The sequence below is a fragment of the Aquila chrysaetos genome, chromosome 13, assembly GCF_900496995.4.
Source record: "Aquila chrysaetos chrysaetos chromosome 13, bAquChr1.4, whole genome shotgun sequence".
In the NCBI taxonomy this organism is placed as follows: domain Eukaryota; kingdom Metazoa; phylum Chordata; class Aves; order Accipitriformes; family Accipitridae; genus Aquila; species Aquila chrysaetos.
Window position 1 is genome coordinate 27783510 of NC_044016.1, and position 19612 is coordinate 27803121.

The window sequence follows — 19612 nt, forward strand, 5'->3', positions numbered from 1 at the left end:
ATCTGAAGTAGCATTATTTCCAGATGTCCTCCCAAACACGAAACTTCCAAAATAAGGATGTTTCTGCAGCTCAGTAGCAGCCTCTAGTCAATGACAGAGTGACTTACATAGTAAGAGTTTCCTTTAGTGGCAGTGCTGAGTTATGTTAAAACACTATTCTTAATTACATTATCCCTTCCCCAAATGACTCTCTCTCTTGATCACTTCTCCTACCTACAATATCAGGACTAGCTAGCAAAGTAATTTGAAGTGGGAGGGAGGGGGGCCCCACATAAATTGCTACTTTAACTCCTGCTTGTCCATCACCCTTTACAGTTGGGTATCCCAGAATTTCCAGTATGCCATTTGAAAAGTTTGTATGAAATACTGGAGATCAAAATGCCTCCATGAAAGCAATACTTACAGGCATCTCACAGAGGCAGATTCAAAATCCCACAAAATTATTGCACCGTTTGCACTTCCTGTAGCTATCAAACTGCATCCTTCTAATTTTAAAACATCAAAACACTTCATTTCCAGAGAAGGTACAAAATTCTACAAAGAACATTAGAAAAAAAATCTGAGTAGGAGCAATGTGGACACTAGAATGTGAAATGTTTTAACTGTTAATTTAACAAGATGCCTAAATTGACAGTGTCTACAATAACTGCATATTGAATGCTATTCTAATACTATTGTACTCGAGCTAAACAGAAGCACCAGAAAGAAGCAGGGAGTGATAGTACTGGGAGACTTCCTGCTGCAGAGGACAGGGGCCTCCATCTGCCAACCTGACCTGCTATCTAGAGCACAGTTGCAATCAAAGCATGTAAAAACAGCTGTAAGAACTGAATATTAATCAGAAGTAAGTATCTGGAGATACTCTAATCAGGTTAAAAGAATAAGTCACTGAACAGAGATACAATGACCTTTCCATAAACATAATGCAAATCTTTTACAGAGTTAGTAAAATTATACAAAACAAAACTTAAGTCTCGTGGACTATTCAATTTAAATTGGTCAAAAATTGAAACATAAATTTGACATCTTATTTTACCAAAGCAATAAGAAGACAAAATGGAATCACTTTAACACCCAGCTTGATCTTTATGTGCCCCTATTACTGAAGGTCAGTCTAGCCATAGTAATGAACAGCATTTCCTTTCTAGAAGACTTTATACAAGAACCTCAACTTACTATTTTGTACAGGAATGTGAAGTGTATGTTCAGAGGAGCTACTTAATCATGGCGACAGCCATGCAATGGATTATTAAGCAGATACATCCCTTAGAAACAATCAGTTTCTTACATGATTTATTTTAGACCTTCAGTGTACTGAAAAGTTTGGAATACTTATTTGGTTCTTATCCTGTTGCTAAAACATGAAATCCGTGAGGGCACAGTAAGTATTTTACTTTCTGATCTTCTGTAACTGGAACTTTGTGGAACTTTGAAGTGTTTCTCACCTCTGTATCATTCCTCAGAGAACTGGTGTCAGACAGCAGCTGAATATCCGGGAAAAAATCATGTGTTTGTAAGGTGTCAGGCTTCAGTGACAGAGACACAACTGGATTCCTTCGTGGAAACAGCACTGCCTCAGGAAGCACCCATGTGACATATAGATATCTTTGAACTGAGTTACCCTATTAAAATAACTGACTTAATGAAAGAGGAAGGAAAGAATTTCTCTATTCATAATAAAATTATCAGCAAGTGTGTGTCAAAAGCTTGTTTTCTGTGCCAAACTACTAAAACTATTACAGGTATCAGCTAGCATGTACCTACACTGCAGACTGAAGTGCCAGCCAGAAATATTCCAGCTCACTTTAGATTACCTGCTGTTATATTAGAAGCTATCCAGCTGTGGAGTTCAGAGCTTTTGATTTTATTCAGTTTAACTACCCCCTTAAAGTAAGTTTCAGTTATAGCTGCTGATTTTATTAATGTTGCTAGTCTCCAGTTCATATCTACCATACCAGCAAAACTGGTGGTTGTTCCAACTGTGTGAGAAGAAGAAGCCACAGTTCAGCCACGGCCCCTAGTCAGATTCCTCCCTATTGTGCCTAGAGACTACTTGGAGTTACCTTGATAGTTTTTCTGACTATAAAAAATTCACTTCAGTACCTAGTGTCTGCTTTAACTTTGATATTTCTGTCCATTTTGGGAGCTGTTACTGAAATCAGCTCCTTAGGTTTTCTACTGTTTTCACAGATGTCTTGAACTCCAGAATGAAGCAATGATTAAGATTTTAGTAAATCTTATGATATTAAGTGTATGAAACAAGAAATACCTTGGGGGAAGGACTAAAAATTGAGATATCCATAGTAGATTCCTGCAAAAGATGAACTGTTTTTGGGGTGCTACTCAGGTTTGCCTTGCTAACTACTATATTCAGAGCCTCTTAAAAAGCTGATAATAAAAACAAGCTGTATTTCTAATTATCACTGAAAAATTTGTATAAAAAGGTAGTTCTGCAATTATGTGAAACAGTATTAATGTACTTAGATTCATAAAGACTTGGAGGAGATTCAGCTCCTCTCCAACGTCTTTGTCAAGGGATACGTTTACATTGAATGAATGATTTAACAATTTCAGTAATAACACTGGGGGCCAATTGGTGTGACGTAGTATTTCAGAAAAATCTGAATATTAAAAGCAAACCCTGTATAAACCAGCTTTTTATTAGCAGGAGGCTCAAAAGTAATAAAACATTTACCAAGATGAGGGCTTGTATGTTTTTTTTCCCCTAAATGTAGCATCTGTCTAGTAAAACTTATTACTTCTCCCCACAGCCTTTGTTCCCTTGCACATAGTGGATTTAAAGTTTTGGAAGGAGAATTTTGTCTGTCCCAAGTAAAACATTCCAATTTGAGGAAGAAAATTCTACAGAAACATGGTTTGTCTGAGAAATTAAACCACAATTGTGAGTTCCAAATGCATCCTGTTAGGTTTAGCTGAAGGGAACACAAAGTAGACTCTCAAAATTAAGCCAAGCAAGTCAATCTGATTTTTTACTGTCTTGTTCCTTTGTATCAGTTCTTAAGCAGCCAGTGTCTTAATCTGGTAATTTTAGACAAAAAAAAAAAAAAAAAATCCTTTAGCCAAAATCTTCTCTGATATTGAATTTTTTTGCGGGATAATACCACGGTCACCTACTCTCCATAGAGGGAATATATACCAAGAGGGATATTAGGCCACAGCTGTAGAGCTTCAAAGTGACATAAGTGTATAGGCCTGAGGCCTCTGAGGTTTGTGAAACTGAATCCTGCGTCGTGGGAGCTTCGTATTAGTAAATATTAAATGGAGCCTCTATGGCATGCAAGTGACTGGGATGGGACAGCAATATCTGAGTCTGAGGGCTCAGCTGCTGAACGGGGACAGTGACCTCTACAAAGGACAGGTATCCAGAACCCCAGAAGGTGATGCTGTGTCTTCCACTGCCCAAGGAGCACGCTAAGGCTGAAAGGCAATGGTGAAGGAGGAAAAGGTACAGCTGCCTCATGAGAACACAGCCCTAGGCCTGAGGTGCTGTTAAAAAGCAGGGCTCTCAGCAGTGCAGTGGGGCTAAATACACAAACGGGATTTGCAGGAATAGTTCTAACCAGTCTCAGCTGCTGGTGAACTAGAAACTCTTTAAACAGGGTAAACACTGTCTGTAATAACAGCAGCAATATTTTAAAGCTTTTACGTTAATGACTCTGTAACTACTGAAACCTCAATCACAAATGGAAAAGCAAATGCAAGAGAAGAAATTATCAGAATGCTGAAAACCAGCAATGGACTAATGAACACATTGACACTTAGACAGAAATGCAGAAGCTAATTTGATGATGTGCAAGAAGTGGATTGTTCCTTGACAGTTTCTAAAAGTTTATCTACTAATTAATGAAAAGGTCCTATTTTACCTCAAAAATTAGCAGCTACCAAATGAAATTAGCAAAAAAAAAAATTTTGAAAAACCTGAATGATTTTCATCTTCCCACTCTGCTCCAAAACAAGAAGTGCATGTTGACTCTCATTAGCCTTCAGATAAACTATCTTCAGCAGACGACACCCATCTCTGCTGTGCTGGGCCAAAGGCAAGGCTTTAACTTCCTGCCCACTTTCAAACTCCCAAATTTTCACTGCTCCTACACACAGATGAGAAAGATATACAAAAGGGAATGAACTTTCAGAAATAACTTGTGCTTCAAAGTCAGAAACTCGAACTGGATCAAACAGAAAAAGGAGAAGAGAAAATTCAATTGAAGGTTCAGAGCTAGGTCACTGGTCTTTCAAAAGCTGAAACAGTGTGTGCGTTTCTTAGGAAAGCACCCTTAGGGACACAAAGCTTACCAGAAAACATCTCCACCACTAGCCCTACCATTTTTCCATCTTTTTTCCATGTCTGTTTTATGCTGCAGCCCAGGATAAAAGACCACTGCCTATCTTCTGTTTCTGGACTTAATGTCATCAGAGAGCAAGCAGTGTGGGCTGTCAGGCAGAAGACTTCAGGTTCTGAGCTACAGCAAGGAGCAGAGGGACCTGGTTGCTGGAGTTGTCCCACAGAGCTAGTGGGGAGAAGGACCTACAGCATTATCTTTTGTAAGACTTGATAGCACTCACCTTCTGTTGTGCTCTTAAGATCCATAAAGGGTGCAGTCCCTGCTCCCAAGTATAAACAAGAAACATTAGCCAATATGCTGGGTGGAAAAGGCCATCTCCTCTTTGTGTGAGGCAGCTTTCACATATTTCATAAATTTTAATACTTCAGGAGTGTACTCGTGAACATTCCAATGTGAGAAGAATTATTCAGTCACATTAACAGATTACAGAATAATTAAAGTTTGCTGCAGAATTCAGTGTAGCACTTGTGTATTGGAGAGGTCTTGTCACATTACCTAAAACTGACGCACCCTAAGCAACACACATGAAAAATTCAGGAAGCATGTAGATGTATACATTCTGTTGTTTGGTGCTGGCAGACACTATAAAATTGAGCTTAGATACTATAAAATGGAAAAACTATTGTTCTCCATCTGCAGCCATTTAGTTACAAATCTAGGTCCTAAGTCCTATGGGGAAACATCTTTTCAGACCAAAAGCTTTGAAGATAAGTCTTCCAGAGAGCAATAGGCTAGCGAAGTACCAGAGCCCAAGCAGCCAAAAATCACCTTTCTATGAATCACCTATCAAATAAAATCCAACCAAGACACTCCCCTCTTCCCTCTTCCCTAGACCAACAGCTGTGCATACTTCCTCCCACCTTGGAAGAAAGCCAAAATTCATTCTTCTGTCAGTGAGACAGTCAAGGCAAAGAGTTCTGTCTGCTCATGTAATATGTCATGTAAAATAAATATAATAAAAATGTGGTAATTATTTAATTGCTTTACCATCACATGTCCCAGTAGCAAGATAAAAACCATTTATTTCAATGGCTGCACAGGTCACTTCAGTATTCAGCCCATGCGCATCTTCAATCTGATATATTTGATATCCTGTTTCTAGGTCCCAGACCTGAAAAAATAAGATGGTATTTATTTGTACTACATCCTCTAAAACTCGTCACACCATGTGTTCCAGAGTAATTGGAGAAAGATGGATACTTCCAAGAGCAAATTTTCACATCCCGTAAAATAGGTTCTCTGTTACAATAGCACACTACGATGTTCTTTTACTGAAATACTAGTGTAATTTCCCTGAAAATATCCCTCTCCCCAGAGAAGCCATTCTGGCAAGGGGAAGCTCTATTTAGTATGCTATGAGAAAGACCCTTGTTAAGTCAGGGAGACTGTTGTTAAATATAATGAAATTTTACAGTGCAAAAGCAAAGAAATCTAACCTGAAAGAATGGTTTGAGCTACAATTTCTATGCCGAATATCAAAATGAGGCATTTCATAAACATTTGGTCCAAAAATGTAGGAACAACTATATTTGATCATCTTCTAATCCTTTCAGGAATTTAAGCAATGCCTTATAATGAAGTACCGATACAATGTTTGGTTGCTGTAGTGGGATAGCTTGGATTCAACTAGACTTATGAAGCAGCCACTCATCTCATATGCACTGTCTGGATCTGATTTTCTGCAGCACCAAGTGCCCAAAACTATCTTGTAATTGTAATGGTGTAGTAGCCATTGTGGTCTAAGGAAGGAACAGTTTACATGAGAAATAACATCTTCACTGAGTGTGTAAAATGAACAAACCTTCACACAAACAAGTCCTTCTCTGCAGGAATAGCATGCATCACCAGTTGGCCCAATAATAGATGCTACCTATCCCTACAATCTTGCCATCTAACCCCATTAACAGGTGATGAAAACTTCATGTCCTCAAAACCTCTAATGATCATTGTCACACTGTTAATTACACCAGTAATAATTCATTTTATTAATCTGTGGGTTTTCTGACACTTGCATGGCAACTATTTTTTAGAGGTTCAAATGCAAATGGTAGAGTTAATAGGCAAGTTTAATCTTCTTGTTAATGTTTCAACACAAACAGAGCTGTGATGAAAGGTGACAAAAGTGATCTCCATCACTTCATTTTTCTTGTTAACTGGCTGTTATATTCAACACTTTTCCCTCACTGTATGACTTGAAATCCTTAAGGCTCAGAACAACATGCTCTAGGAAATAGTTTGAATGAGAAAAGGATCTACAGAAGGTCAGCGAATTGGCTCCAGAACTGCTAGTCAAATAGAAGCAGATCAGACAAAAGAATAAGCAGCAAAACAGGAGGATAAAAAGTCAGGTTTTATAGTTTAGGCACACTGTATGTGCCAATGAAAATTTTCAATTTTAGTGAAGGAATCTTTTTATCTGAGAGCAGCACCTTTTACACAGTCCTGTTTTTACAAAATGACTCTTTGCATGTTTTATACCAATCCATAGAATGTCTAAAGTACACATTTATCTTCTACTAAGCTGACTGGGACTCAAGCACTTCCTAAACTTTAAAGAGAAGCTTATCAGATATGCCTTCTGAATTGAAGAATAATGTATAATTGTGCTTGCGTGAATTGTTGATTGGATGCACAGATTGACATTATGGCAGTTAAAATTTTCTTTTGTAGCTACTAAATAGCCAATGGACTTTCACTAGTATTGCTATACTTGCAAGAATCCATTGCAGGAACAGGTGAAGTGTACCTGTTCAGCCAAAGGAAATAAAATTACAACTAAATCCAGTAGCTCAGAAGCCTTGCTTTATCTGTCTGGTGCTTGCAGTGCAATCATGTCAGTGCAGGTTAGGGAAGTAGTTATCTGAGAAAAGTAATGTTGCTGAACCTGAATAGTTTATTCATCATATCTACGACTTCCCTGGAGAATATGAGCACAAAACCAGCCACAAAACCAACACTTTGAATAATAAACACTAATCACTTATCTAATTGCCCAGTAACTTATTTGTAATAAAAAAAGCTGAGACTTTTCTTTTTCAGTTGAAATGGTGACAACTTACACTAACCTTCAGTATTGACTCAGAGCAGACAGTGAGAATCTGGTGAAAAGCCCTGTTATAAACCAGAACATTGATGCTTTTCTCATGTGTCTGTGGCACCTGTCTCGTATCTTGTATTATATGAGTCAGGGGATAAATATCAATGACAGTTGAACCTGCACAGGGTGAGAGGAGTGAAAATATATACATATTGTGTAGAGTACCAGTTACTTTCCTTGGATATAAAAAGATTTTATGTAAACCATAGGGTTCATTTGAGTTCTTCTGAAGACGATAAGGAATTTTGTCTGTTTCTTGAGAATATCTGTTCTCTAAATCAGAAAACATTCACACATGCTCCCCACAAAGCACCAGTTAAACAATGGCTAAGTGTTTACTTACTTTAACCACCTGCCCACCTTTGACGGGATGGATACCCTGACTCCAAATCATTAGGAGCCATAAATCCCTCAGTCCCAGAGTGAGTTGGCATGGAATGGAATGAACCCAAATAAATAAAACTCTAATTTGCAGATATATCACTAAAATAAATTCTGGTATCCACTTTCTTAGAGATAAGGCAATTCTATCTGCAGGCAGCGATGATGTCTTTCCAGTAACTTCCTTCACAGAGCACTGCAGGTCTGAGTGGCATTTTCCAGACACCTTCCAGTGCTCTCGGATCAGGAGGGTTGCAAAGACAGCGAGGCAGATGGGGACAACAAGACAAAAGAAAGGACATGGTTTTTACAAGGCAGGCTCACAAGACAGACTACACATGCAGCCTCCTATTGCAGTTCCAGTATTACTACGGTTCTACCAGCAGAGGAGCAGCAGTCAGCAGTGAGTATGCAGCAAATGATGAAATTGCTTAATACTTGGCATAAGTCCATGCATAGAGGCCAGCAGCTTGGAAAAAGGCACAGAAGGAAAACTATGGCAATATTCAAATGAAGCATGAAGGTGAGCCGTGATTTATGGATGTTAGTGAACTAGTAACTGAAAATCTCCTCTGTAAAGCCAGGTACATAGCAATGAGAATTAATTCGCCCACATATAGCCTCAGTGTCTTTCTTGCCCTTTTCGGGGGCAAGGACGCATTCATTTAGCCTTTTAATGGAATCATTAACAGAGTCCAGGACAAGATTTTTACAGATATTTGGGCATGGCTCCAATCATTGTTTATAAGGGCAAAGTTACCTCATTTTGTCAAGGATTTATCCATGTAAAATCCCTACATTACTAAGCCTTGAAAATCTCACTAACTTGAATTTGAACTGAAGATCATATCTGTATCCTTTAGTGACTAAAAATCTTTAAAAACTAGACTCAGTAATATTCTTGGCATTTTTTAAATAAGACCAAGAAGCTGAAGTTTCTTAAGCTTCGCAGTGCTTACCAAATGCCTAAATACATATAACAATTTGTGGACTATAGTCCAACATTATATATTCAGGCTTCTAAAACAAGTTTATTGCCACAAAGATTCAGCAGAAACCACCAAGTCACTGAAAACAAAATGTTTCACAATCATCTTCTCAGATTTGACAGGCTTTGCAAGCTTTGTGCCTTGTTTCTAATCCAAGGACAGAAAAAGCTGTCTCCAAAGACAATGACCTTATTTGCCTGGTATGTCTCAGTCCTCTATAGCCCCAGAACAGGTTCAAAGCTGGTTTTTTTCAGTGACTATGTCTTTGGGGCAGACAAACCCTGCCAGTTTGCAGAGTCTCTGCCTTAGATACAGAAGACTAACATGCCTAGCGACACCTGCGAAGCTCTGGTCCCTCGGAGGTTCCAGGCTCCCTGCTACAGAGTCAGGAAACAGAGCCCAGAAACCTCGGGATGAGTTCCCACAATATTTTGCTCTTGCTCAGTTGGACAGTGCACCAGTTGACACCACAGATTGTGGGGCTCCCTGTAGCTGCTGAGTTAAATAAGGAGTCTGAATACACTTGTGAGGGCCCCACAGACTATACTTTGCTGCTTTGATCTCCAACTGGGAGGAGGGTGCTAGAGGAATAGTTAGGGGAAGATCAGCAGCTTAGTAGCTTTCAAGAAATGACAAGGCTACAGAACAAGGTCTGTAGTTTAAGCTTCTAAGGAAGCCTGACCTTGCCTTCAGAGAAGCCTTTTTCATTTCCTTTGGTTCCTGCTGTTAATTCCCATGCTGCATATTTTCATGCATATTTCTATATTGAAATTAGCACCATATATAACAAGGCCCACTTTAAAAATGGTCTTAACGTGCAAATACCCTTACCTCCCAGTATTCTGTACGTCTTATATGCCTTATTCCTGTACTCAACTTCAGTTGTATGTAATCATAAAGGAAATCGCATTCTAGGAGAAGGAGCATGCTCTCACACATCAACTGCAGTAACATACCAGTGATAAGTGTGCCACGATCATTGTCAAATACCATGGCAAAGGTCTCCATCTCTCCAGGAGTCCCTTGATTATCATGGAAGACCTGCAGCAGTGAAAGGGTCTGTATATCCCACACTCTAAAAATCTAGAGGGAGAAAGAGGGGAGAAAATCTAGTACTGTATCATGATTGGATTTTCAACTACTTTTTGTTTATATGACAGTAATATTATAGCCTCCAATGAAAAACACTTTATTAAGCATGGTACACCCCAAAATAAGCAAGACAAATATCAATGGTATGTTTATCCTCACTTTACTAAGGATAAAAGGCACAGAAAGGCTGAGTTTTGTAATCTTGACCTGACAAGTCCACAGTTGAACCAGGTCTCCGGAGAACTGGTTCTACTTAATGACAAGACGACTCCATTGTGTGATACTTTTCAGTCACATACAGATAAATGCCAATAGTTTAAAAGCTTCTATTTGAACTGGACTATCAAATGGTGTGCAACAGTACAAAGATAAATTTCAGATGGTTCCAGATAAAGGATTCCTGAAATGTTTGACTAACAGCAGATGTTGGAGCAAATCAGGATCAGGACAGATCCTGCAGAAGGATCATTTTTATGCATATATAGTTCTTACACTCTCCATAAGCAAATGCTACTGATCACAGTTGGGGTACTATCCTGTAAGAAGCACTACATATATTAGATATATTTGTTCTTAGTTTCAGTTTCAACGGAAAACACATCACTTGCTTTAAACTCTAGAATTACTCATCAATAATTATATATTAGCAGAACTTATTCATCCTGCCTTATCAAAAGCTGTGTTGAACTTACTGCTATCATCCCATGCAAACCACTCTTAATCCTGCAAGAAATCATGATTTAATTTCTCAGATCCCATGACTTTTAGTGTGGTGTATTTCCCTGCAAGATAATCTTACTATCCTCTCAAAAGTTATTCTGTTATCACATCTGCCTGCAATTCTTACTCAGCTGCCAAAACCGTGGTGAGTTTTACATAGGCATTTGTGCAAGTTATTTGTATTCATTCAATTGTGTTATTAAAAGGTGGGGCTGCATTTTTAACTGGGAGTGTAACACAAAGACACATGTTGGTACAATGCTCCCATCAGTACTGGGAGTGTTGTGGGTGTTGACAAAAGTCGAACCTTTGGATGAAATGCTCCATTTAATGTAAGTCCCTAAAACACATCAGGACAAACTCATGAAATATTCAAATGAACTTGATAACTGAGCTGCATCTCAGAAATTTTACATTAATAATTCTGCTTCCTGTGATACAGTCCCTGGAGGTCTTCCTCTCTCAGCTGTTCCTTATTCTTAACTGTCACTCAGTTGAGATCTCAATGGCTTTTTTTAGGTGATCTTGATGCAGTTAGTCAAATTCTAACTTCATAGTCTTGGCCAGGAAGCATGAAGCAGCCAGCCTGCCCTGACTGTGGCTGGGCTGCTGTTTCTCTAAGAGAGCAATAATTTGGGGAGATCTGATGAGTTAAAAAAAAGAAAAATCCTAGGAAAACTCCTAGGGTAATCCACTGCCATTTCTTTGATTCATCCCAGGATCTCCTGTTTGGTGACAAACATTACGGTAAAGATAGGTCCAAGTCCAAAGATATCTGCAGCAAACAGCTTGGGTGCAGATTCTTGTGTTATATTCCTGAAAACCTACTTAATTCACCCACAGGTAAAGGCAGCTGTGTGGGTATATTAACTTGCCCATGGTGGGAAGACCATCCGGTAAGCCTCTTGAAACCGGCCTGAGCATCTGTCCATAACAGATGAGCATTGTAACAGAAAAAGAAGCAAGCAGAACTGGGACAGCGTGACTGGAAGTTCATTTTGAAATGACTGGTTTTTTCTTTCTGACTGATTTATTAGACAGTACAATGACTGGCACCTTAGAAAAACTTAAGAGAGATTAGCCAGAACAAAGAATGTAGAGCTCTGTTGGCACTTTAATATAATTTCATAAAAGTTTTAATGACATAAGCTACTTGCTAAGGCCATTAACAAGTTATGCCCCAGGAAATTACTTACAGCCAGTCTTATATCAGAAGTGCTAGAAACTACTATCTGATGCGTAACTCAAATTCAGCACAGTCAGAGTGCTATTGACCTAGAAATGCTAGTGACTGGTAGAAAAAGATGGATTAAATTATCATTAAAGACATTTGATTTGCAAAATAATTGCTTTTAGCTTATCTTGCCTAACACCAAACTAGAAATCTGACAGGAAGAACTCTGAGATAAAAACAAGAACAGTCTGTCAACTTCATAAAGAAAACAACTACAATCAAATTTACTCAGTTCTGTAATATTACTCACCTTTTAATACAAAGATATTTGAAAACCTAAAACAGCCCTGAGAAATACTTTCTCTGCAAATTTGGGATTAGATAATTTAATGTCTGCAGAGTACCACTTGTATCGTCCATTTGATCACATAAATGCTTAAATTTTTTTCTTTTTTTTTTTCAATATAACTATTTCAGGAAAAATTTTCATTTTACAGCTACAAACAAAGTAAGTAAGTGGTTTCCCAAATGACATACAGCAAATCACAGGCTGAAACATAACCCACAAAATTTGACTATTTCAGCTTTCCTCACCATAGCCTATTCCCTTCTTAATTTTGTTATTTTTCTGTTGAATAGAGCATGTGCCCATTATAATTCACAGGCATTATGTCATGTCCTTAAAAATACTTTTGATAATGAGGCAGACTTTGCTTGTACATATGTTCATGTTACGAAAAGTTGATTGCAGTTGCCAGGAATTAGTTCTTCCAAAGACACACACTATACAATTGAGAATGAATGTTTGTTTCTCTGGATGTTATAAAATGTCGAAGTGTCTCTCTTTTTTTCACTTAAAAGAGGATCTCAGCATAGAAAAAACACTGTTGCCCAAAAAACCCCCAAACCACCAAACCAAATAGAAGACTGTTCACTGCATGCAGAATAAAAATAAGTGAGACAGAAATGGATGGAAATTATTCAGGGAGATACACAGATTTTGAGATTATTGGAATTTCCTTCAGTAACCTGATCTTAAAGGAACTTACAGTGGATCCAGCAAAATTCTGAAAAGGGAAGAAAAGAAACAGATACATCAATCAGTGTTTAAACAGATCACCTTTGGCACCAGAGAGAAGTTCATAGATAAGTGTTTCAGAATTTTAAGTAGAAGAAAATTGCTCCTGAATATTTTGTTTGTTTTCAGGAAAACTCAAAAGGAAAAGGCTCTAAAAAACTTCTTACAGAGATTAAATTTTCTCTGAGACAGTACTGAGTCAGAAGAACCATGTCCATCATATTCCTCTGATAGACTTCTGATTATACTTCAGAAGTTTACTCAAGACATGCAATTTCTAAAACATACAAAAAGAGAAATAGGCAGTGAGAAGGCTTGAAAAAGGAAATCTGGTTGAATAGAAAAAAATGATGAAACTGTTCATCCAGCTGACAGTAGACCAGCAAAAATAGAAAGAAGAATTGGTGATGCAAGTCGAGAAATTTAGGGCAATGTTGCAGGTAGAACTCTAAGCTCAATTCTGGCACAGTTACAATTACAGCATGTAAAAACAGCTGTAAGAGCTAAAGATTAATCAGAAGCAGGTATCTACGGAGATAATCTCGTCAGGTGAAAAGAGTAAGTCACTGAACAGAGATATAATGACCTTTCCATAAACATCACCCTGATCTGTTACAAAGTTAGTGAAATTATACAAAACAAAACTAAAGACTGACAATTCTAATAAACTCATGGACTATTCAAGTTAAATTGGCCAACAATTGAAACATGAATTTGACATTTTATCAAAGCAATGAGAAGATTATTTTACAGCACAAGTGAATATAAGAAAGAGCCTCTTGCACTATTTCTTGCTGCTTGTTCAGCTATTAAGGCCAGTACCACATGAAGAAAATGCAGTCACTTAAAGTGACAGCAAAACCATGGACACATCACAGCATTCATAAATCTCTTCCCTTCCTTCTGGTCTTCTTCCTTTCCCAGCCTGTGGGCAGGGATGGGGAGTTTACATAAACCACTGTTCTACATGAGTAACTCCCACACAAGGCATCACCAGCGTGGCCGCGAGATATAATGTCGCTGCTGTTCATCTGCATCAGCGCACATGACTGTGCATGAATTCATGCACAAAGAGTGGCAACAAATGGCATGCTGTATTGGTTTTGCTGGCAAGGTTTTGGTAGCGGGGGGGGTTACAGGGGTGGCTTCTGTAAGAAGTTGCTGGAAGTTTCCCCTGTGTTCGAGAGAGAGCCAATACCAGCCGGCTCTAAGATGGACCTGCCGCCGGCCAAGGCCGAGCCAATCAGCGATAGTGGTAACGCCTCTGTGATAACATTTTTAAGAAGGAAAAAAAGTTGGGACAGGCAGATTCGGCAGCCGGAGAGAGGAGTGAGAACATGTAAGAGAAACAACTCTGCCGACACCAAGGTCAGTGAAGAAGGAGGGGGAGGAGATGCTCCAGGCGCCGGAGCAGAGATTCCCCTGCGGCCCGTGGTGAAGACCATGGTGAGGCAGGCTGTCCCCCTGCAGTCCATGGAGGTCCACGGTGGAGCAGATATCCACCTGTAGCCCGTGGAGGACCCCACGCTGGAGCAGGTGGGTTTCCCGAAGGAGGCCTGTGACACCGTGGGAACCCTGCGCTGGAGCAGGTTCCTGGCAGGACCTGCGGATCTGTGGAGAGAGGAGCCCACGGAGCAGGTTTTCTGGCAGGACTTGTGACCCCGTGGGGGACCCACGCTGGAGCAGTCTGTGCCTGAAGGACTGCACACCGTGGAAAGGACCCATGCTGGAGCAGTTCGTGAAGAACTGCAGCCCGTGGGAAGGGCCCACGTTGGAGAAGTTCGTGGAGGACTGTCTCCCGTGGGTGGGACCCCACGTTGGAGCAGGGAAGAGTGTGATGAGTCCTCCCCCTGAGGAGGATGAAGCGGCAGAAAACAACGTGTGATGAACTGACCGTAAACCCCATCCCCGTCCCCCTGTGCCGCTGGGGGGGTTGGTAGAGAAGCCGGGAGTGAAGTTGTGCCCGGGAAGAAGGGAGGGGTGGAGGGAAGGTGTTCTGAGATTCGGTTTTATTTCTCATTACCCTACTCTGGTTGATTTGTAATAAAGTGAGTTAATTTCCCTAAGTTGAGTCTGTTTTGCCCGTGACGGTAAGTGATGAGTGATATCTCTCCTGTCCTTATCTCGACCCACAAGCTCTTTGTTATATTTTCTCTCCCCTGTCCAGCTGAGGAGGGGGAGTGATAGAACGGCTTTGGTGGGCACCTGGCAATCAGCCAGGGTCAACCCATCACACATGCTTATTTAGAAATTAGGAGGTGACTACAGGGAGTTGCCTTAGGAACGTTTTGTTAATAGTAACTTAACTGTTCTACATACTTATTGAAGAACTTCCCACAGCAGCCTGACAAATGCCAGGAATCCCTGAAGCCCTCTGAAAACATATTCTTTATGGCAAAATGCTTCTAGACTGTGTATTCTGAAATCACAGAATATAGACTATATACAAGCAAACAAAACACATTAGGGAGGAGAAGGACTGTAGAGAGAAGGAGCTGCAAGTGCTTTATGGAAATAACCTCTTCCCTTCTTCCTGCTGTTTCCACCTTACAGGAAAAGCTGAGCTACACTTACAGCAACATTTTATCTACAACACTGGCTTACATTAATGAAAAAACTTGTTGGTTCAGTTTGGGTGCTAGCAGAACTGGCCTTGACCCACAGATACACCTTTTTTAAGAGTTAGCAGAGCAGGGATTCTTGCCTGTATTCCCACATTGTAGCCAGCCTCCTTCACGCAGTCAGTAACAGGCACAGAGAGGCATTCAAGGAATGCACGCTGCCTCTCTTTCCTGTCTCGGCTGCAACAGCTTCAGCAAACTATTCTGTTATCCTCTCCAGGACCGCAGTCTCGATCAATTCCCTCTGTTCTGGGGTGCTCTTCTTGTGTCTTTCATTTTTTAACCCAATGGCAAAACCACAAAGTTACAGATGGAATTTCCACAGACACTAAGCAACATTGGGAATCAAATCCCTCCAGTATTCAGTGGGAGTTCTTGCCAAAGCCTTAAAAAATTTAAATTTGTATACTTGCATACATAAACACTTTTTTCTCAAGCACCATCTTCCTTCAAGCCCTAAAACTCAGAACATAGAAAAAAGCCGGAACTGTCATTTCCATCGGGTCTAAAGCCTGTTTTATGACCATGTAAAAACATCCCTCTCTTCTATTTTTCTTAATACACACACAGAGGCAGACAAAGAGCAGAAGATTCATCTTACCAACTAAAATGGGAACAGCAGAGGGAGACAGAACAAAGATGGGATATAGGGCAAGACAAAATTGGTAAATAAATATTTTACATGCTCTCAGTACAATAAAGCTTAGGCTCGGGAACACTTATCTCCTGCTGGATTGTTATGAGGAGGCCACTGTGGAAACATGCTTTAACTTTGGAAGAAGTGAATCCTCTTCTGACCCTTTCTGTCTGTAATTAACTGAGATAGAAAAGGACTAAAGAGGTCCAGGATTTGCTGACAATCCCTCTCCTCCCGCCGAAAAATAATCCCTTCAAATTACTGCTAGTTAAGAATAAGAAAGTGACCTTAAAGCACTGTTCTAAAGAAATGATCTCAACAACTCTCAAGAGAAAACAGTAACTTCGTTTCAGTGCTTCCAAACTCTCGCATCCTGCTGATACTTTCTGTAAGTTAAGGAAAATTTGTTTTTTGAAAAAGACAACTTTCCTCAGTTTTACAGAATGGTGTTGCTGCAAGTCTTTAAAACAATTTATGAAAAAATACTTGTGCACGAAAATCCAAAATCCAACCAATCTTGCAGCAGAAGGAAGTTGCACTAGCCACAGCATTCACTGTAGGCATAGACAGGAAGAGTAAGCAACAATTAAAGTTGATTTTCTGTTGAAGTGTTTAGTTTATCATCTGCCCCCTATTTGCTATACTGTTCAACTGTTTCAGGGGGTCATTGAAGGCTCCAAGGTCTAAATGAAAAAAATTCACAAATTCATACAGAACATCTGAGCCCTCAAAGACAAAAATCAGCAGGCATGAAGCAGAGGTCAAACTGCAGTTCTGCTTGTTGTGTTATTTAATAGAGTAAGTTATCTCCAGAGAGTGCCATTGTGTGTCTTGTGATCCCTGAAGGTGATCCTGCAAAGTACTACAACTCCCTGTAGTTATTAGAAGACTTAGGAACAAATTGATGTCAATGGGATTACTTCTGACGCTAAGGCAAGGAGGATTTAGCTCTAAGCATATTAATGCAATGTGGTGCAGCAGATGGTACTGTAACTAGTGCCTTATTGAGACAGTAATTTGGCAAAGTTCAAAATTATGAACATTTCAAATCACTTCCTCAGATAGTACCATTAACCTGGTAATATATAAGGTTACTTTCCTTTTCCCAAACATGGAGGAATGCTGTAAAGAAATCAAACTGGGTTATATGCAATAGTGAGTCTAATTGTATAGTAATGAGCCTGCAGGATATTTACTGGGTGCTATGCAATGACTGAGAGTCTATAAAGGCTCTGTATGTCTGTCTCTGCACTGTGTGCTGACAATAGACCTACCTGACCCCTAATATAAAGATAAAGTAACCCTCAACACTTCTGGAGAACAGTTTCAATGGACATTTAGATGGTGTGTGGGTCAGAAATATGAAGCTAGAGTTGTAGGACAGAGGTGACTGCCCATGAACACCTGGATCAGAAGAGCTCAAAAACCAGTCAGGTTCCTCTTGGCAATCTTCAGCCAATCTTAGAATGATGCTCTCACCTTAGACATAGTGTTTGAAGTAATTTTCAGGTATACAACACTTCATTTACATTTTGAAGATGTCCTTTTTCTTCATTCCCCCATATCAAAATAAGCAACCAGAAAACTACAGGTCTGGAAATTTATTTTTAATATATCTTAAACCCTAGATCTCAGTTTTCTGGTAGAAGAACTATAGAAATCAGCACAGGCTGAATGAATATGGATCTTGCTCTGTTTCCGTCTGCAGCAAATACAGACTATTCAATACTTTAATGATCAAGTACTTGCCCAGAAACAGATTATCTAATGGATCATTTCCTTCATGTATGCTGAGAATACAAGAGGACAATCCATTCATGAAGAAAATTTGTGCATTCTCAGATGTGCTGAGAAACAAAACATCATTTTTCAAAGATAAAACCATAGCTAGGACAGATATTTTCCTCAAACAGTCTAGCTGCATGCTGGTTGTAAGCATGAATGTATATTATACGCCATATATGTCTAAGAACTACAGAAGGAAAATGTACATATGAGCCATACATTTAAAATTGGTTCTAATCCCTTTTAGTTTTTCACAGAATCACAGAAGGGTTGAGGTTGGAAGGGACCTCTGGAGGTCATCTTGTCTAACCCCACTGCTAAAGCAGGGCCACCTAGAGCAGGCTGCCCAGGACCATGTCCAGATGGATTTGGAATATCTGCAAGGATGGAGACTCCACAACCTCTGGGCAACCTGTGCCAGTGCTTGGTTTCCCTCACAGTAGAAGAAGTGTTTCCTGATGTTCAGACAGAACCTCCTGTGTTTCAGTTTTCATTGCCTCTGGTTCTGTCACTGGGGACCACTGAAAAGAGCCCGGCACTATCTTCTTTACACTCTCTGTTCTGATATTTATATAGACTGATGAGATCTCCCTCAAGTCTTCTCTTCTATAGGCCAATTTTGTAGGTTTTTTTTGCAGACTACCCAAGTGATAAAGTAATTTGAATAATGGAATATGGGACAAGAAATAACAGAGAATTGGGTAAGTTACATGAAAAGTCCAAAGAAGAATATTCAATGTTCTGGAAGGATTATGCAATATAAGAGGAGAATAAAATTCTTACTATCTGGGAGGAGCAAATAAACCAAAGAGAATAAGAGCATAGCAGCAAGGGAAAGATTAACTTTGACTTTCAAAGCAGTATATGAAAAATGCATCTGATATAGATGTGGCCACATAATTTCTGTGAAGGATGGCTGGAGCAGATTCCCCAAATGCCTCTTTTTCAAATTATCTAGATTAAATTCAATATTGTTGATATACAGTACATTCCAGTAAGAGCCATGATTAGCAATGGTTTGACATAAATTAAACATTGTGCTTCCAGCTCAGCTGCTCTCATTTTTCGGGAAGACAAATGACTGTATTATAAATATATCCTTAAAACAATGTAATGTGCTTTCACAATAGGTTAGATAAACATCCACACTGACCTACACAGGCATTGACACAATCACCTGCTCAGTTCCAGACAGGCAAAAGACATTTATGACTTCCCACTGGGATGTCGCACAGCCAGTTTGCCATTAAGCAAATCTGGAGAGAGAGGACTGGAGACTGATAACATTAAGGTTTGAGTAAATTTGCAAAAGTCAGAAAATACAAAAATTAATAACATATCTTACCTCCCTTTATCCTCCCTGAAACACTAAAAATCAGCCCTTGGGTTCTGTAAGAATAAAACTAATGTGTATATATAACAGAATTAATTTAGTATGGGCAAATTTCAGCAAGAAAGTGTTTATGTGCTTGCATCAAGTTGGCTGCATCAGATTTTGAAGGAATTATGAATGGAATGAAACTCTACCATGCCCCAGAATGGACATGTGAGAAATCACCCTGTTTGTTACACTACTCTCCTGCCACTTGTAAATGTGTGTATTGCTCTTTCAGTATTAGCTGCCAAAAAAGAAATTACTTTTAAAGAGAAAAAGACCAAAGAACATTCCATTCA

At 39.4% G+C, this 19612-nt stretch overlaps 1 protein-coding gene across 1 annotated transcript in view; it reads right to left on the bottom strand.

Annotated features, from left to right (window-relative positions):
* The window catches only part of WDR64 (WD repeat domain 64), an 84224-nt gene that overhangs the window by 20003 nt on the left and 44609 nt on the right, over window positions 1-19612 (bottom strand). The window contains exons 12-17 of the mRNA XM_030035541.1: window positions 9788-9914; window positions 7430-7578; window positions 5352-5475; window positions 3940-4109; window positions 1446-1622; window positions 404-534 (exon numbers count right to left, since the gene is read on the bottom strand). Coding sequence (XP_029891401.1) covers window positions 404-534; window positions 1446-1622; window positions 3940-4109; window positions 5352-5475; window positions 7430-7578; window positions 9788-9914 — 878 coding nt within the window. The remainder of the gene's footprint in view (window positions 1-403; window positions 535-1445; window positions 1623-3939; window positions 4110-5351; window positions 5476-7429; window positions 7579-9787; window positions 9915-19612) is intronic.